The 19,247-nt window shown below is 42.0% G+C and overlaps 1 protein-coding gene across 13 annotated transcripts in view; it reads right to left on the bottom strand.

The window, feature by feature from the left end:
* Nucleotides 1-19,219, bottom strand: part of PODN (podocan) — an 83,873-nt gene extending 64,654 nt beyond the window's left edge. For 11 of the 13 annotated variants that reach the window (XR_016469319.1, XR_016469318.1, XR_016469322.1 and 8 more), the window contains exons 1-6: nt 14,684-19,219; nt 10,208-10,443; nt 8,608-8,701; nt 6,970-7,034; nt 3,310-3,419; nt 889-1,045 (exon numbers count right to left, since the gene is read on the bottom strand). Coding sequence is in view for 2 of the 13 variants with exons in the window: in XM_090146682.1 (XP_090002808.1) it covers nt 889-1,045; nt 3,310-3,419; nt 6,970-7,034; nt 8,608-8,701; nt 10,208-10,443; nt 14,684-14,729 (708 nt within the window). In the remaining 11 variants the exon portion in view is untranslated. The other 2 variants (XR_016469327.1, XR_016469326.1) reach the window with 2 other exon arrangements.
* Nucleotides 19,220-19,247: the final 28 nt, after the last annotated feature.

Here is a 19,247-nt window from a genome sequence, read left to right as displayed (position 1 = left end):
AAGGCTGTGAACAACCTGGTCTAGTGGGCAGTGTACTTGCCTACAGCACGGGTTTGGAACTAGATGATCTTTAAGCTTCCTTCCAACCTAAACTCTTCTATGATTCTATGATTCTATAAACAGACTTCAGTCTACAGACGTCCAAGGAACTGTCAACACTGGGAACAAACGGAACCAGGATTCCCCACCACTTGCAGCTCTCCCATTGTTACAAAGTTAAGCACAGACAATTATGAAGTATTTTTATCAAAATCAGATGACATAGAATTAAAAATGCTGGAGACTAGATAATACCACAACTTCTGCATAACACGATTGCTGGAGAAGCTGTAGCTGTGAAGACTCACTGATCCAAACTTTCTCTGTGTTGACTAAATTGCCAGTTCAGTAGCAAACAAAATATCACTGATGCTAGGAAACAGCAGTCTCCATGATGGCAATTAGTGAGCACAGCCAATATCTAATGGGTAAGCAGCTGTCAGAAAAAACACCATCATAAGGAGCAACCTTGACCAGGAGTCCAATTAGTGAATGGCCATTAAGAATGATCTACCTTCTTGTACTAATATGCATTCATATGGTTATACCCAAGAAAGAGATCAACAGTACTGTCACACGTAAATGCTTTTCGTTCCTCTGAAAACACTGAAAAGTTATTTATTTCCCCTGTGAGCATTGTGATATTTTGCAAAAACACTCTATTCCTTATGAACAAACTAGTAATGACCTGGGAAATAGCTACAGTTGAGAGCATAGTAGATGAGACTTACAGAGGCCCTGGGAATGTTTTCAAGTGAAATGAAATTGCTTGGTTGTGTAGTTTGAATCTCACACAAACACAGTGCTTTGTCACAGTCGTAAAGAAATACAAAACCCTGGTGTCATTACCTTTAGATGTAATTTGTATAATGCTGGAGGGAGATTCTTCGGAACATATTTCAGGAAATTGCTGGACATGATGAGTATCTCCACATTGTTAGAGCCATTGAACATATTATCAGGTAAGCCAGCATCTGAAAGTTTGTTGTTGTGAAGGTAAACAGATCTGTCAGAAGAAGAAAAAAGATAAAGTCAAACTTATCAAAAGATAATCTAAGATATCAAAAAGACATTTAGATCTGTTTGTTCATCTTACCAAAAGAAAGCTGTTTAAAAACTGTATTTCAGCCTATTTTTCTTCCCTTAATTAGATTTGTTATCAAAACATGGCCTTTAATTTGGCAAGGCATACATATACGTGCACAACCAAATGATTGGTCTGAAGACTCTTTGAAATTTAGCTCTATTTAAATTCCATCCTGGATGTGAATATGAATTTCACAAGTAGCCTCATCTTCATAACAAGAAAATGAATGTAAATCTGGGACTGCATTCCTTTTAAGTCTACATTTCAGTTTTGCCATTTGGACTTAGCTTTGCTTTTGGCTAAGAGAAATGAAACATGTCAGTGGCCTCACTCGAAATCCTATCGGATTAATAGATATCTTAACTTCTTAAGATATCTCCTTAACTCCAATCTTAACTTCTATTTGGAGTCAAATCTGGGCTTCTTGCAAAATCAACCTGCAGATCTCCTGAGGAAAGGCTGTTTCACACCCTTCCATTCTTTCTGCTCCCATGAAGGCTCAAAATACCTGAGGAAACAGTTTGCCTTCTACTTCTAGAATTCAAAAGGGCAAACAATACTGTCAGAAAGAACAAATCTGTATGAGTTTTGTTTTTTAATGACCTTTTGGGATCTAGAGAAAGATAGTTTCTAGCTTTCCCTTCTTACTTTTAACCTTTAGTATTCACCAAAGAGTTTCTGCAATCAGTTTTTAAAATTATTTTATCTTCCTTACACAGGATTTAATTCTGTATAAAGCAACTGACTTCTATGAAGTAATTGCTGCTTTTCATTGGTTTAATTCCTAAAAAAATTAATTTGACTTCTTATTAACAAAGGAAATTATGGGATTTTACATACTTCTGTTATCCCTTCATTTCCTGTGTGTACCCAAGATGCAGTAGTCAGTTATAGTCATGGACACAGGTTAAAATTGCAAAAGAGTACAGCATAAAAGTTTTCTTTTACAGCTTGTTCTTGGACTCTCTAGTGGTTGCAGAGGACTTGACATCTTTCTGGAAGGAAGGAAAAGCTCAATATGGAAACACAATAGTGTGATCAGACACTCCAGGAGGTTCAGAGCCACATGAAAATACAGTTCACCTTTCATGGCCAGCTGTGCTTCTAACTCATAAATATTTGCCTTTCTGAAAATGTTATTTTCAAATAATGAGCCTAAGATCATTAACTCTGCTGGGGACAGAAACTCAGAAATTGATGAATCAATTCTCAGAAGATTAAAATGAGTGCTGTTGTGGGAAAGTATGTGAAAATCATTTCTGAAGAGTGCAAGAATTTTAATACAAGATTGGAACACAGTAACTTATGTAACTCAGATTAAGGAAGAATGTGTATAAATCTAGCTTTTTTCGTGATGAGATATTGCCTGAAATCAGTGCCTCATTCAGTCTTTTCATCTATCAAGAGCTTACGAGACTAGAGGTCTAGTAAGTACTGAGTAGCTTCTGTTCTCAGTGAAACCAGACAGAACTGAAAGCTCTTCAGTTCATCATAACATTGGGCTCTAGGAGCTCAACTGGGTCTGCCATTATTAAGTAGTTCTGAATTTGGGATGCATAAATTGCTATCAACAGAGCTTGAGACATCTCTGCAGGATTTAGATGCTGTAGAGGCCATATAAATAGATTACTCAAAATGCCTTTGGGAAAGACTGTATCTCACAGGAGGTCTGTCTATGTGCAGCTGAATTTGAGATGGACTAAGGCATTACATTGGCTCCAGCTGACAAAATCAAAACCTGAAACTAGCAGAGAGGCCTTTGAAACCAGACCAGAGGGTATGAACCACTTGTGAAGGAAGGTTACTATGCTTAGGTTTAATACAGTTGAGTTATACTGAGTATTGCATTCCCAATATGATTCTAATTTTTTAATGAATGGATTATTAAAAAAAAATGGGGATTTCTAACTATTAATCCATATTTTGGGAAACTAAAGCTGTTCTGAAGCACAAACAAAATGGAAATAATTTAATTTTTATCTATGCAAAAGTATTTGGCAGCTACTAGAAGCCTTTGGAATGTATTTGTCAGATCCTTCATGCTGAGATTAACAAGTAGTCAGCTTCCTTCCAAAAAATATCAGTAGGCAATAAAATGGTTTAGCCAGAAAATTTCTGAAACTTATCAAGAGCCTCCAAGCAGTGTCAGAACTCTAGTCTTATTTCACTTCCCGATCCCTTACCTCAAGTTTGGTTTCTGCCCAAATGTGAGCCCATATATCTTAGTGAGATAATTGGCTGCAAAATCTGCACTGATCAAGGTATTTGGTAGGAATTTTGGAGCCACTGTTAGCTGAAAGAGAAATATAGATGTGAATTTCAATTAAATGCAATGTTTTAAGCAAGCATTAGACCGTACACAAAACACTTGCAATTTTTTTTTCTCTGAAACAGAATGCATATTGCATGAAAAATAATTTAAAAAATAAATTGTCCTCACTTGCTAATCTCTCCAGGAAGGAGACAGATTTTTGCTCCAAGATATGTGAATGTTTGTTTGGCTTGGAAGTATCCTGTCTCTTAGTGAAAGAAGTCAAGAAATTGTTATTCTGAGAGTAAACGCCATGCTTATTATTGTTCATAATCCTCAGTCTGGTGAGCCAAAAAAATCCAACCCACCTCATACTGGCCTACTATTTACTCCCATAAGAAAGTCTGTTGGTTCAGAGGCTGGAAATGTCATTTCACATGTCTACCAGTATTGCATCCACTTAAAATGATCTCTTCACAAAGGATCCAGGTTCCCAAAATGCAGAGACATTTCTGAGTCAAATGATGAAATATCAAATGGAATCTCAGAGCTGTACAGTGATACCTTGCTCACTAAACAAGTGAGGTATCAGAAACAAAATACAAAAAGTTCTTGTTTCCGCAAAACTTTTCAGTTGAAGAAAGGTAGGAGAGGTCCTGCTTGCTTTTGGTCTATTGCTATTTCCATCAGTGATGTTAAAAAAAAATGCTAGGAACACCTGTATCTGAATAAAACTTAGTGAAGGTGGAACTAATGATTAAAAAGCTTAGTTTTACAGAATGTTTGGGTAATACAACAGCAATCTTCGCTGTGTGGCTACTAGTAGTAATTATCCATCTAGGTACCAAGAATACAGGTTGCACTTTTTTGGGCTGGAGGGCAATTCTGTGGAAAGCAGGAACCCAGAAGATTAAACCCTGGGAAAGAAATTCTCTGCACAATGCTGTGCTGGATACGAGCCTTTAGTCTCGTATGCCTTCTCGTATGCTTATGCCTTCTGCATAAGCAGAAGACTACTGAATTGCAGTATGCATGTGCTACCATGGTTACATGTGTTAACTATAGCACTAGTGAGACAACTGATCAAATACTTTACGTACACTCTGAAGGACTCTTCTACAAAGATAGTGACTTTTTTTGTTTTCTAAAGCCCTCGAATTTACTGGTAGTTTGTCACCTCCTGACCTGGGAAATAGGATATCGTGCAAGTGGACCCATATCTGATTAGGAAGGTCTGACAGTGCCTCAGAAAGAACTAAGTCACTATCATGACATAACAGTGAAAAAAACAGGAAATAGAGTTAATCATTTTCATATACGGTGGCACATTAAAGCTTTTCTCCTGAAACCCAGTCTATTGGGTCATAACTTACACAAAACAAAAGGAATGGCTCAGATATGTGAAATGAGAAACATCTGAACCACAAGAAAGAAAAAAGTTTCATTCAAAGAGAGTTTTTGCTTGCACAGGACTCATCTTTGGCATTTCAGCATTTAGTCATGAGACTGATTGATCTTCAGTGGCTGATTGCTTGAAGGATGAATGCTGGATTGCTGTAACTTAGCAAAACCAAGGTGACTGAGTAGTTTCATCTGATACATTGCCAAATAAGAAGCAATCTGCATTTCTGCACATGCAATTTTCTTGCAGCTTTACTATTGAATCTTCCTTTCCATATGGCAGATATTGTTTCTCCACTAATAACAAATAGTAAAGCAATGAGCTTAGAAGGATTACACAAAGTTATTATTTGTTTGAAACAAATTTTCTTGCTTACCATAAGCTTTGATATAAACAAATCACTGGATCCAAGTGAATCCCCTGTCACTAGAGGAATATTTGGAGATGCAAAACTTCTGCCACCAAAATCACCAGCTTACAGAAAATAACAGTGACAGCTCAGGACACGCTCTATAGTTGGGTAGGAGAGCCTTCAGTTATCAGCGAGGCTCACTGCAGCTACGACGTGATTAATACATACTATGAGTGTGATGAAAAATTCAAAAGGAAACTACTGCATCCAATAAGCACTTATTACTAAAAAGCCACTTTAGTCTATTATCATATTTCATTTCTCCAACCAACTAAGCTCATTTAATGAAAGACAATATCTGATGGGATCACAAGTGAAGATAATCCATAAAACAAGGAGCAAACTACCAGCAAATCCCTGCTCTCCTCCAGACACCACAGTTACTTGATCTGCAGCACTTCCCAAAGCAGAGTGATGCAGTTTGAAGCCAATATGGTTTGTCCTGGCTTGTGATTTATAAAGAAATGTGTTATTCCTGTGGGTCCACAACTTCTCACCATAACTAGTCCTGACATTCGCTGATGTTTGCATTTTCTATTGGGATCCTTTTCTCTCTGCAGTAAAGCCAGAAACCCCAAACATTTTGTTTTGTCACACAGGGAAAACTGGAGTGCAAAGTTCTGGAATATGAGTCACAGTCTGGCTTGTTCCTTTTTATGGAGTTATTAACTGCCAAGATTGTTATATGGAAATGGTGCTTGAAAGAGAGAAAAGAACACAATGTTACTGTACTAAATAATGGGTTCTATTCTCAATAACTCCATACAGAAAATCATGGAGTGATTCTGGAAATGCCTTGGCCTGGCTGAGACCTCAGTGTGGCCATGTGTATATAAATGAAACATCAAAGGGTCACAGATTTTAAAAGGACAATAAAATATATGTGCAGACATGCATATAAATGTACATATAGAGAAAGAGAGGAAGGGAAGGGTATTTGTAGGCAAAAGCAGCTCTGTCTGATGTTTCAACTCATATATTTTTTGTGGTATTCTAGTTCCTTCTGTAGCAAATATTTGTGGGGGATCACCAGAGAAAAAGAAAGCCATAATGGGAACTGCCAGATATAAACATATGTGAGAAGGCATTTCCTTGCCTTGGCAGGGAGGGAAGTGTTTTTCTGCCATTACATCCAACTTGTATCTCCCAGTTGTGATTTTCTTCATTGAAAGAAGTTCAGCTCCTACCACTGCAGGTAAAACAATAAATTAATTATCTGCTCAGTGAAACTGAGCAGATAATTAATACCCACTGTGTGGGTATCCCTCCACAACAAACCCAATGAGAATGGGGGTCCAGGAAACCTAGATGGCATTTTGCTGATCTTGATGGCACATACATGCACAGGTAGTAGGATGTGTTTGTTCACAGATTTTTCAACCCAGCCTCATCTGATGAGATAGGCAACACCTTGTACCATTACCCCACAGCTTATTTGCATACGGGCAGCTACTAACTGTGTATGCAGCTGATCCAAAGCCTACTGAAAATAGTGGCAATTTAAATTGCAGAGGCTCTCCATGCCTGCCTACGCACACAAGGGAAAGTTTTCACTAATTGCACAAAGCAGGCCTTGAAAATATACTGTTGTCTGTACCTTCTAAGTTTTTATAATGCTCACTGCTTGCCTTGACCTTAAATGAACCTTCACTAGAATATCACTTTAGGACAATTTTACTTACATAGGATATATATCTTAAAAAAGAATAGAAGACTTGCTTGTTGAGATTTCAGAACCCAACTAGAAAAGAATTCTGAAAGCCTTCTGAGCCTCTTACCTTATTGTTTGCCAAGTATAGGTAATTCAGGTTCTCCAGGTGCTCAAATGCTTCCTCTGGCAGCCCTTGAAAACAAGAAAAATTCTGATCAGAAATACTGGCATCCATTACCTCCCTGCTTGGAAGCTTGTTAAGCAATAATGCTGGCTCCATGAGGGAATGCTTTTTTTTTTATTTTTTATTTTAGAGGGTATTTTTCTCTTTCAGAGAACATTTTAAAACAAGATTTAAATATTCTTCACTGGCACTGAAACAACCTGTTTCAGACCTATTGTTGCTTTTTTTATAAAAAACAAACCAAAACAAAGCAGAGCATTAAGAGCAATGTAAGACCATTAGAAACATTAAGCAGGCAGGGCTGGCGGCCAACCCCTCTGGCAGGATTCATGTACAGAGCAGGTATAGACTTGCTGTACAGCTGATTATCAATGCTTCAGCAACCATGCTATCTGAGAAGTTTATTTTGTCACTTTTTAGATGAATCTGCAGATAGCTTCTCTTGGCAGGACATAATCTGAGATGTTTAATGATCAGATCAATATGATCTATGACTGTGAGGTTGCCATCATAACATCAGTAGCTGCATGTTGTAACTCCTCTTTCATTCTGTTTCCCCACAATCCATGCAGCCATGCAGTAACCAGCCCAGAGTTGATCCAGCTCGAAGCTAATCATGCTCCAATAATTATTATTTTCCAGCTGAATTGCTCCACACCCAGATAATTACACAAGCACTATTTCACTCACAATGGCAAGTGTACAAATGACACTTTTAGCTAGCACTTAGATAACTAAAAGTGAAAGGTGAAGCTATTTCCCATATCAAAGCATACATGAAACTTAGGGTTGCACTGAGGTTTGTAAAAAAAACAGCACACCCCAAAGGTAATAACATCAAAGTCAGAATGTATTAAGCAGTCTTCCTTGTACTATGCATGAATGATATGCTTTGGGTTCCATGAAATGTCTGCATTCTCAATCAAAGCTGTTCCCTATCTTTGCAATAAAGATAGCAGGAGCATTCAGAGCAACTGGATGACATGAAAGCTAACAATTATATCTTTTGTATTGTGAACTGTGCTCTCTTACTGTTTACTACAACTCCTTCTGCTTTCCTGACTGGGCAGTTGTCAGGTCTCTCCAATAAACATTAGACTTAGCAAGCAACACCTGCCTACAGAAGTCATAATGTTTTCCAAAGGGCAGAAATTGCCTTATTTGTAATCTATATTATTTGTATTATATTTAATTCAGCAAGGACCAAACTGGACTAAACTGCAGTGACTGACTGAACTAAACAAGTGGATTAAGAAACAAGGTCAGTCAAAAGGAAATCATTCAGCATGTAGACATTTCTGGTTCTCAAGTGCATTGCACCGATGTGCCTGAGGGACTGGAGGGAGTTTCCTGGATAAGCTCTCACGCCACAGTACACAGTGCTGCTGCCAGGTCTCCTCCACTGGTTCAGTATGATTGCATTTTTATACACTGAGAATTATGTATGATAAAATGCCTTCATGATCTGTGGGATGCTTACAGAAAACCAGTACAGTCAAGTCAGCCCATGAAGTCTTACAGCCTTCCTATCAGCTGTCACAGGGCTGGTGTTCTGTGTGCTTCACAGCTCTTCCACCTTACCTTTTGAAGTCAGCCTGTTGTTTTGCAAATTTAAAGTTTCCAGTCTGTGAAGTCGAGCAAGCTCTTCTGGAAAGATTTCTTCTATCTGGTTGTTCTAAGAAAATGGAGAGTGTTAATCATCAGCTGAGTAGTCCAAGAAGGTTCCCAATAAAACCCAGACTGTGAACTTCAATAAAATTTGGAAATGAACCAACCATGTCAAATCACTGTCAACAGCTTTCTCTCCATAATGAGCCAAGTTTGGATCTCAAAACCAATGCATCAAAACCCAGCAGCATTTGAAGGCCCGAAACAAATTCTGTAGCCTGTGTCCATCCCTATAAATATCCAACTTATGCACTGGTAGCACAGAGTGCGATCATGCCTGGCAAGATCTATAATCCATTTGCCACAGCCCTGAAGTTGCAGCAAAGCATTTGCTACAAAGTTGGCACAGTGGAACTTCAAGTTTATTGCTGCTATTATTTGAGTGATGTTTTTTTTACATGAGGGATTTTTGTCCCACTGCAAACTTGTCATGAGCAGACAGTGAAATTGCACTCCCTTTCACTGGCTTTACTGCCAGGAGTGACAACCATCAGATTTTCATTATCAGCTTACTAGCATTTAGACCATTTATGAATTGAGTGTTTTAGCATCTAGGAGACTGAAAAAGGACCTGCTGTACTGGAAGCCAAGCTAATACACGGAGAGTGACAGCTGCTGCTCCAAAGAAGCTTTCCTGCTTTTGGAGTTAAAGGCAGGAGCCATGCCTAGCGCACGCCTGGAACAGATCTGCTGAGGAGGGTGCCAGCTGACATTACAGTTTTTCTAACTACACAGCACTTGGATGGAAAGCACTGTACAAAATCTGCATGCTATCCATTGACCAGCCTTGGTAAATAGGGGCAATAAACAAGGTTAAGGGGTACAGCACAGTGAGTGCAGCACCGGCTGTCTGAACATCACGGCCAGCACCATCCACTGCTGCAGCGCTCTCTGGGCACTCTCCCTGGGCCTGGTGATGGCTCCAGCCAAGCTTCTGTTCCCCTGGGCACACTCTGCTTACAATACTTTAACTAAGATGTAGAATCGTGGAATCATGATGGCTGGAAAAGACCTGTAAGATCATCTGGTCCAACTGTCCACCTACTGCCAATACTGCCTGCTGACCTCAGTGCCACAATGACAATATATCCAACCTGAACCTGCCTGGTGCAACATGAGGCCATAGAGCTCCCATGTAGGGCTGCCAGAAAATTTCTTATTAACTAAAGGAGTCTAGTCCATGCTTTTCATAGACAACTCAAAATCAAAGACCTTCACCATGAAAAGCAATTCTTACTTTGGACAAAAATTCTTCTTTTGGACCTGGGGAGAGAATAAGGAGAAAAAAAAATCCAACCTTTTTTCCTCCCTTGATGTGTGGGGAGAGAATTAAGGTGAAATTTCCCCTCTGCTCTGGGACAGGAATGGCAGGGTGGGGGAGAGGAGATCCTGAGATGGTGGGAGACCCACAGGTGGGCGAGGGGAACCAAGTGCAGCACCAGCATCAGGCCTGCTGCTTCCAGCACACACCAAGGAGGCAGGATGGAGCCGGGGCGGCGATGCAGGCGTTTACCTGCAGCGAGAGGTGGTTGGTCAGCTCAGGCAGCAGCAGCGGGAACTCCTTCAGGTCGATGCCTCCGCAGTCCACGACGCCCTCCTGGGTGCAGCCGCAGTCGCGGGGGCAGCCGTGGGCCGGGCCTGGTGGGCGCCTTCGCCCCACAACACCCTCGGGGAAATCGTTGGCGGCGGCACAGCCCAGCGCCAGCAGCCCCAGCACCAGCAGCTCCCGGCCGCCGGCTGGCATCGCCCCTGGAACAGTGAGAGGGGTCAGCCCAAGGCGGGAGCAGCCCAGCAGCCCGGCCTCCTCCAGCTTTCGGCCCAGCGCCCGCCCTGAGCTGAGGGAAACATGTTCCCGCTCTCCCCAGGTGCCCTGAGGTGTTCCCGCTCTCCCCGGATGCTCTGAGGTGCTTTCGAGGCCCTGCACCCCAGCTGCTGAGGCCTGAGCTCCCCACAGGTCCCCAGCTGGGCCCCCCGCCCCATTGCTGACCACTCACACTGTTTATTGCATTTTTCATATTGAGAAACACCAGATGATCCCGGAGATTTATACAGGAGGTTATGCAATGTTATTTCTGTAACTGCTGTCACGCTGCTCCACGCAGTGATGCACAGGGAAGCGAGTCTCGCTAAGGTACAACAGTGCCTCATCCTGCTGGGGCTGCCTCACCGCACTGCGCAGCGCCAAGCTCCGGGCTGCTGAACCCAAAATGGGTTCCTGCTGCGCCTGGACGGTGCCCACCTGAGCCTCCAAGGCCTGGCTGGTGCTCAGCCTTCATCTTTCTGGCAGCAGGTTAAAATAATGCGAACAGTGGTGGAGCATCTGCCCAGCAGCCAGCTGGCCCTGGCCCTGCCCCAGCCCTCGGCCTCATTCCTTGCCCTTCTCAGATTTCACACTTAATGATTTGCGCTCAGAACCAGTCATGGCTTTTTTCCATTTTTTTTTGCAAAGTTATTGGATAGTGATGAGCAATTCCTATTTGGGCTGAACTTTAAAGGTAAAAAAGCAGAATGGATTCTTGACCTCAGCACGAAATAAGTACTCCATTCACCCCCCAGGCCAGGCTGGCAGCACCAGCACTGCTCCCTTTGCAGCCCCAGGGTCTGTCACTTGCACCTGCTGAAACTCCCCAGACTGTGGGCACTTGGAAAGTACTGGGGAAATCCTGCTGTGAGTCACAGTTGTGAAAATCTTAAGTTAATGTCTTTAAACGCTGACTTGCACTTGAAGAAATAGGAGAAGGTGACATTATGGGACAGAGCTCTGGCTTGAGACACAGACTGTTTTGGTTTGGTCCTGGTCTTTGCTACAAACATGCTGGGTAATTTTAAGCATTTAACATTGTTTGCTTGATCCCTCTTACCCTGCTCCTCTATTCCACAGCTTCCATATCTGTAAAAGCTGAATATAATGAAATTAATCTCCTTTATAAAACATACCAGAGATCAGATGGTTTTCCTTATACGGCAATATAGCTAGATATTAATAGTGAGATCAAAATTGGCCATATGAGTATGCCAACAGTGGATTAGTAAAATCCTTAGTATTTGGTGACCTAACCTCAGAAAATATTTCAGAAATCTTAGAGAAAATAATCCCAGAAAATAATTTCAGGAAGTACGATATATCAGATCTCTAACAAAAAATTTCCTCCCTATATCACTTCCTCTTGCAGGTGTCTACAAACAAAACTAAAGGAAAAAAAAATGCATATAGATCAAACCCAGCCCTGCTGTAACAGTGCCAACACTTTCCATACCAAGTTACATCATGGTTAGTATCAGGCTCTATGTTTGCTGCATGCTGATATTTCCACATCTATACCTGAAACAATTAGCATGAAAACTAGCTAAGGAAAAAAAAAATAAAAGCATGAAATACTGCATCAGTTGTACAGCAAAGTTGCTGAGACAATCTCACCCCACTGCCTTCAGTATGCATGCTGCTGCTGTGATGCCTTTGAAGGGAATGCTGGCTTGGTGCCACCAGGAGACACTTCAGATACATAAACATCTGCTTGCATCTGGAGTGCAGGCAGTAAAACTAGGCATGGCTTTTTCTTTCAGTTCAAAGAAAGCCTGAAGAAACTCGCTCCATTTAAATTCATTCCCATGAGCCTAATCCAAATCCTTATTAAGAAACCTTATGCAATGAGTAGCTCAAAACCAATTGGAAAGAGTACTCTTCCCTTGCTGTCAGGGGATCAGACTCTTTCTCCCACAGACTGAAGTTTCAGTGAAAGCCACTTCAGGATTTTCTGTGGCTGCATCTTTCTGAGCCCAGACAGAACCACCGCTGATTTCTGTACTTTGCTGCTGCACAGCCCCAGGGGCTGCGTGCTGCACAAGGAACCTCTCAAAAACTGAGCTGAAGCATCAGGAGTTCTGTAGTTTCTGAGTGCTTACAATTACCTCAGTAAACAGCAGAATCATGTTCAAAATACCTTACCTCTGTTGTTCTCCACACATTCTCTCACAACACACACAAAGCTGAGAAAACATCCCCTCCTTCAATATCAACAGGTTAAGCAAATTTGTGACTTACACTGAACATCCCCTCTGACTTACGGGCTGCTGCATGGGGTCTGACCATCCAGCTTTTAGAGCAGTGAAGTGCTGAAAAACTCACCTCTGCTGTCAGAGATCAGATGAATGGAGAAGAACATTTCCCGTGCTCCCGCAGGTCCCTCAGCTCATGCCATGTCAGTTACACGCGCTGAGCTCAGAGCAAGTCTCCTCTTTCCAAGCCAGATCCGTTTCAGATGTGAGCAGCAGAAGCAGAGAGAGAACAGGCAACCCCCTACCAACGAGTTTGCTGCACTTCCCAGTGAAATCAAGGAGGAATTTTCCAAAGTCACCATATGGGAAAATGTGAGTAGGAAAGAGGAAGCAGCTATAGTCTGAATATAAAGACTTGGGCAAGAAACGATCTCCCACTGCTTTCTGTCAGTGCAGTTTGCAAGATCTGTGAGAGATGCCAAAAGAAAGCATGCTGGATTTGACAGAAGCAGAGGCGGCGTGTGCTTTAGCATTGCATTGCAGCTGCACTGCCCGTTACTAGATCTTTCATTTTAGCTACATTCAACACCAAATCTGAATTCCAGGTGGGAATGTCCTTCCGTTCCCTGGGGGCCTGGTTCAGATTAGCCAGAAGCAGACAGATCCACAGCATTTCCTGTATTTCATCGTACCTCCTTATATTTCCCCGATTTTAAACACTTCAGCTGATCTTCAGAGACCAGAGGTACAAAGGTCGTGAAATGACAAACATCTCAGAAGCAAAGCCCTAACATTTAACATAACACCTGTCTACCCAATCTCTTCTGTATTTTCTAAGCCCCATATTATAGCATTTAACATCAAAGCACTCCCCCTCAACTTGCGCCAGTCATAGTTAGCCCCAAAATCTCACATTTCCCAATTCTTCCCCCTTGGTAAAAAGCGAGGAACACGCTGTTTATAACACAGCATGCTCCAAGTGCACCAATACTTCCAAGAAAACAACGCAGCTGTGTGTCACTGACAGCAGAGTTACTTGTTTAAATACAAAGCCACCTGGTTTTGGGAATGCCCTGCAACACACTGTACCTTCACAAAATCTGCAGAGGATCTCACCAAGAACACGACCTTCTTGTTGTATTCCAAAAAAAAAAAAAAATAGAAAGAAAGGCACACCAATCCTTTCCTCTCGATTCCAGCTGAACTGAAGTCTAAAGCAATTAAGTTATTTCCTCCCTCTCTTCTTCCAGGCTCATATCAACTGGAACAGATCCCCCTCTGTGCCACGTGTAAGTTGCAGAAGTTATTGTGGGAAGTATGTTTTTACTGAAACAAAAACAAAAACAAAGCAAAGCTGGCTGCTCAGTTTTACTGATTCAGAGATCCAGAATGGATTTGCTTGCTCCTCTTTCTTTATTACAGCACCCTGAAACCATAGAAGATTAACACTCTGTTTTCAGGGAAGAGATAAAAGTGTGCTGGGAGATTCCCCATCTCACCCCAGCCTTCAGATAGAGAGGAACAGGAGGGATCCCCAGCTCACTGCAGAGGCTGGAGCAGCCCAAGAGGGAGAGGTAGAGAGCAGGATTCACCCTCTTCCAAAAGAGCATTCTTCTCCGTGTTTTTGTTGTAGAATTCTTAGCTATCACAGAGCATCCAGAGGTACTGCTGCGCATTACCAAAGAAGTGTCTTACACCTCCTTTAGTGATGGGGAAACAGAGGCACAGAGAGGTGCCACAGCCAACTCAGGACTATCTCACAGCACAGAGACTACCCAGCAGGATTGAAAATCAGGTATCTCACCTGCAAAGATAACTACCTTTACACACTGTGCTACAAATTACCCACAGTTTGTTTCTTTCCAAGCATTCACTTTCTCCTGCCCTATCCTCTTGTACTCAACATATCCCAAACTTAAGATCTCCTGTCCCCAGTTCCAACATCAGACTTCACACAGTTCTCCAGGAAAACCAGAACCAGCATCAAACCTACCCAAAGCGTTCTGATCCACCACTAAGCCCAGGGCTGTGCCCAGCATGGTGTGAGGCAGCCACTGCTTCTGTCACTACAGCTTTCTGCTGCTTTCAGAGGAAAGAAAGTCCACTGCAGGACTCACAACTTAGAATCAGTTGCATTCAAAACTTCCAGTCCAATTCAAGTCTTTGTGTCCTCACATGTTCCCTGCAGTGGTAGCTGCAATCTAAACAAAGCAACATTCAGGTTCAAAACATGAAGCTGAAAATTCAGTTTAAATTCTGGTACAGTCATTTCTTTAGATCGCATGGACAACATAAACAAATAAAGCGCATCCCAGTCAAGAAACAACAGGGAAGAGAACAGAAGGTGTAAGCAGATCTATCAAAGCATGAGCATATTTAGGAAGGTTCAGTCGGCAGCATTACATCAGCTTCCTTTGATAAGCATGGAGTGAGGCATAAGGCAGTCAGGAAAGTTAAGTTTTAGTTGTATCAACATGTCATAAAACATTCTTTACTTTCAGCTTTATTTACCCGATTTAAATAATAAACACTGTCATTCCTCAAGAGTCCAGTGCTGTATGCTGACATGTGCCTTCAATTGAAAGCAGAGAACAAAGCCTATTAACAATCTTTTAAGTAACTTGCTGTCATTTGCTTTAAAAAATGAACAATCAAAACACTGAGAGTAAAAGGCGTTTTTGTCTCCAAGGCAGGAAAGGAAGTATTTTTCAAACCTAAGCATGCACAGCAGAGCCTGGCCAACTGCCTACTGGCATCTGTGTGTTGATCCAAATGAATTTTAAGATGTTTGTTCTCCCACAGGATATGTACTATTCAAAAAATAATAATAATAAAAAAAAGAACCCATGACTGTTTTTAATCTACCTGAAATATGGGACACAGACCCAACATATTTTGTATTTGCTTTATGCTATACATGTTCCTTTTAGCTTGCTGCAACAAAACTAGGATAATTCTGTTATTATACCAACAGTAAATAACTAACATTTCCCAGAACATCCACACAGTGTCTTATAAAGTCATCTCCTTTTCTCTCAGCAATGAATTCTTGTTACAGATATATGGTACAGAACAGCTCACACTGTTACTCCAACAAATTACCCTGCTGTTTACTTAGGTAATAAGTGAATTTTTTCCACTTGTTGTGTTTTGCTGTTTTTCTTTCTCCAGCATTTGCTCTCCACATGTGGTTTGCTTCCACAGGGGTTGATTTCTCATAGTTGAGACTTTTCCCTGTCTTTTATCCACCAGGCTAATTGCAGTCTTACTCTTCTCCGTTTAACAAGAGCTGACATCCAGCTCAGCACTCTGTGAAACAGGAAGCAATGGAGTTCCTGTTCCAAGGATGAACTGGGCATATGAGGGCTGCAGGCCCTATAGAACTGACCCTGTACTGGGGTCACAGCAGCCTTGGTGGCTCAGAGCTCTATCTCCCAACAAGCCTACAGGGACAGAGTCCTTTCTGACCCTTTGGAAAGGCCGTAACACACAAGTCATTCACCCCTTGTCCCAACAGGATACACAGCATGGCTACAAAGTACTGCAGCCCCAGCAACCGATCTCCTTTGTGTCACCATGCTTCAGTGTTTCCCATCACCTCACTTCACCACCACCAGTAAGCAGAGATGGGCAGAGAGCTAGCAAAATCCCAGAGCTTGTCCCTGTGCTGCAGGGTGCCCTAGAGGCCAGCAAGGCACCCTAGTGTACTTTAGACACCACAGAAGATTCCTGCAACTGCCCAGCATGTTTTATAGCCCCCTCTGTACTCTCAGATGCATAAGACTCCAAAGAAACCTCACTGCTTTCTGTAGACTGTAGAGGCCTCCCTGGGTCAATAAATACACCCTAATGTTCTAGTTTGTCCTAGAAGCTTCCTAGTGTGCACTTAAAAACCTCCACAGAGCCCTCCCAGGGTACTCTAGGGCATGCTAGAGTGCTCCCAGAGACCCTGAGTGTGCTCTAAGCCACACTTGAGGCTTCCCAGTGTGTCCTAGAGGACACCCAGAATGCTCTCATAACTCTTAAGTGCTCTACAGAGTGCCATAAAAACATCCTAGTGTCTAACAGAAGACTTCCAGGACTCCCCAAGCTTACTCAAGACCACTGTAGTACAAATACAGCCTCTCAAGCGAGCTCTAAAGTGCCCTAGAGGCCTTCCAGGAACACCCAGTGTACTCCATGGTCTATTAGAGTGCTCCCAGTGCTCTTCACTGTGCTCTGGCACGCCCTATAAGGGGCACATCCTACAGCCCATATGCAGCCTGGCCCAGCTCATCCTGCTGCCTAATACTTGCCAATGTCGGTGTGATTGAATTTCACAACTACTTTGTTAATGAGTTCATTACCTATGAAGCTCTTGGACTCTGCATGGGAGGTAATAGCATCAGTGAAGCACATCGTTATACTAAAATGGGAAGTATTACAAATATGTTTTTACTTCTTCATATGAGATGTGTACTGGACAGATCTCATATATTTGAATACCATATTAGCTAACCTCATGAAAGGAAAAAGCAAGCTGTCTGTGTAGTAACAAAGATGTGTAAATTGTAGGAAGTATTTAACAAATTGGTGTATTACCATGATTTCTAGAGAAGTACAGAAGCCAAATTAAAGTGTTAGACAACTGTATGAAGTAACATGGCAAGCTTGTGAGATTAGGGGCTCCAGGATTGCAGTATCTGATGCAGTCTCTCTCTGAATTGTTTTTGAGTGATTTTGAGAAAATTCATACTTTTGTCACTAGATGGTGTACTTTACCAAGTTTGAGCATTCTCAATGAGACAACTTCATAGACCTTCTGGAAACACTGTTATGCAGCCCCCCAGCGTTGATGATAATTTTGCAAGTAATACCTTTCAGAGATAACAAAGCAAAGATATTTTCACAGCAGTCACTAATTACAACTAATCTTTCTTTTACAAAAGAAAACCCATAAATTTCATGGTAGCTTCCTAAATATAACAACAATAATAAAGGCTATTTCTGTTAAGTTTGGGATCTCAAAATACTTATCTGATATTATTCCAACAGACGGTCACTGTCTCTTCCTGTTTCTCAGAAACACAGGTTTTCCTTTGTGTTCTTTAACCTCTCACTTTCTCCCACACAAGATGGCTCTTGAGGAGCATTGGGATTTGTGAGGATAATGCAACTTCTCTGTTGGGAATGAGCAGGTGACAGGAAGCTGGAGAAGAAACCTTGTAAATAGTACACCTTAATCTAAATAGCTGCAACAGGTCAATCACCTGCTGTCAATCCGGCATTAAAAAAAATAGTATTGGGAAAATTGGGAAGAAAAACGCACCAGTTAAATGAGAGCATGAGTATCTGTGATGGAAGAATTCCATTGCTAGGGATTTGTTAATTCTTGTCAGTGAAAAACACAGAGGCAATTACTGGTATCTGTCCTCTCTTAATTGCAGAGGATTGAGAAGAGAATGCAATGCAGGATGTGCCATGCCTGCAGGCAGTTGGTTCCCTTCCCTGTCGAGCAGCCATGAGGACAGCTCTGTGCACAGTGAAGGGCACACAAGTTCCCAAACCATTCCAGGACATGGCATCCTGTGAGCACACACACTCCTTGGTGCTGGGGGTGGTCTGCTCAGTCCCAGACATGGATGGAATTACAAAACTTCTTACTCATTCTTTCCATGTTTCTCTTAGGAACGCATAAGATTCACTGCATTCAATGCAGATTCTGCCCATGCCTTGCCCATGTAGCTGCTTATGGGTAGGGACGGAGTTCTGCAGACAGTTAAAGGGAAGAAATTTGCCAGTGAAACTGAATCGTAACTGCAGAATAGTACAGTGAGACAAAGAGTAAACAATGTTAAAACCAAGGCTGCACTGAAACAGAATTAATATTCATTTCAAGCCTCCTAAGAAAATATCTTCCAAGTTATCTGAGTGGTAAAGTCTTAATGTTCTCAAATCATGTTGCATGCATTTAATTTATTATTAAGAAGATCACAGAACACATCTGCAGTACGTTCCTTCCGTTAACTAGCTAGGCCAACAGCAATTCCAATCACAATACAATTTGCATTCGAGGAGCTTTCAATTCCACTGTAGTATAGCACTATATTCTTATGGCCATTTTTAACAGTAGAATCATAGAATTGTTTGAGTTGGAAAGAACCCTTAAAGTCATTTAGTCCAATTCCCCCCCACAATGAACAGGGACACCCACAGCTCCATCAGGTGCACACTGCCCCAATAGCCTGACCTTGGGTGTCTCCAGGGACACTCACACCAACAGCCCAGAAGTGTGGCTCTTAGGCACACACCAAGATGGCAGCATGTGAGCACCATGCCCACAGCATGGTCTAGCCAGGAGGCAGCAGTGGGGCACAGCTGGTGCTGCAGCACAACCTGGATCTCAGTGGGATGATGGTGGTGACATCTCTATGATGAAAGTTGTGAAAGTTCCTCAGTCCTGACCCACATATGGCAAGTGTGCACAATGGACTGAGGCAGAGTTGATGAAGCCTCTATGGGCAGAAGCTGAGGAAGAAAAAAAAATGGATGACCATGGAAGCCCTAAGTGACAATCT

Source organism: Phasianus colchicus, chromosome 9, assembly GCF_987193195.1.
Source record: "Phasianus colchicus chromosome 9, bPhaCol1.hap1.1, whole genome shotgun sequence".
In the NCBI taxonomy this organism is placed as follows: Eukaryota; Metazoa; Chordata; class Aves; order Galliformes; family Phasianidae; genus Phasianus; species Phasianus colchicus.
The sequence above is the reverse complement of the archived record's forward strand: the minus strand, read 5'-3'. Positions and strand labels throughout refer to the sequence as shown.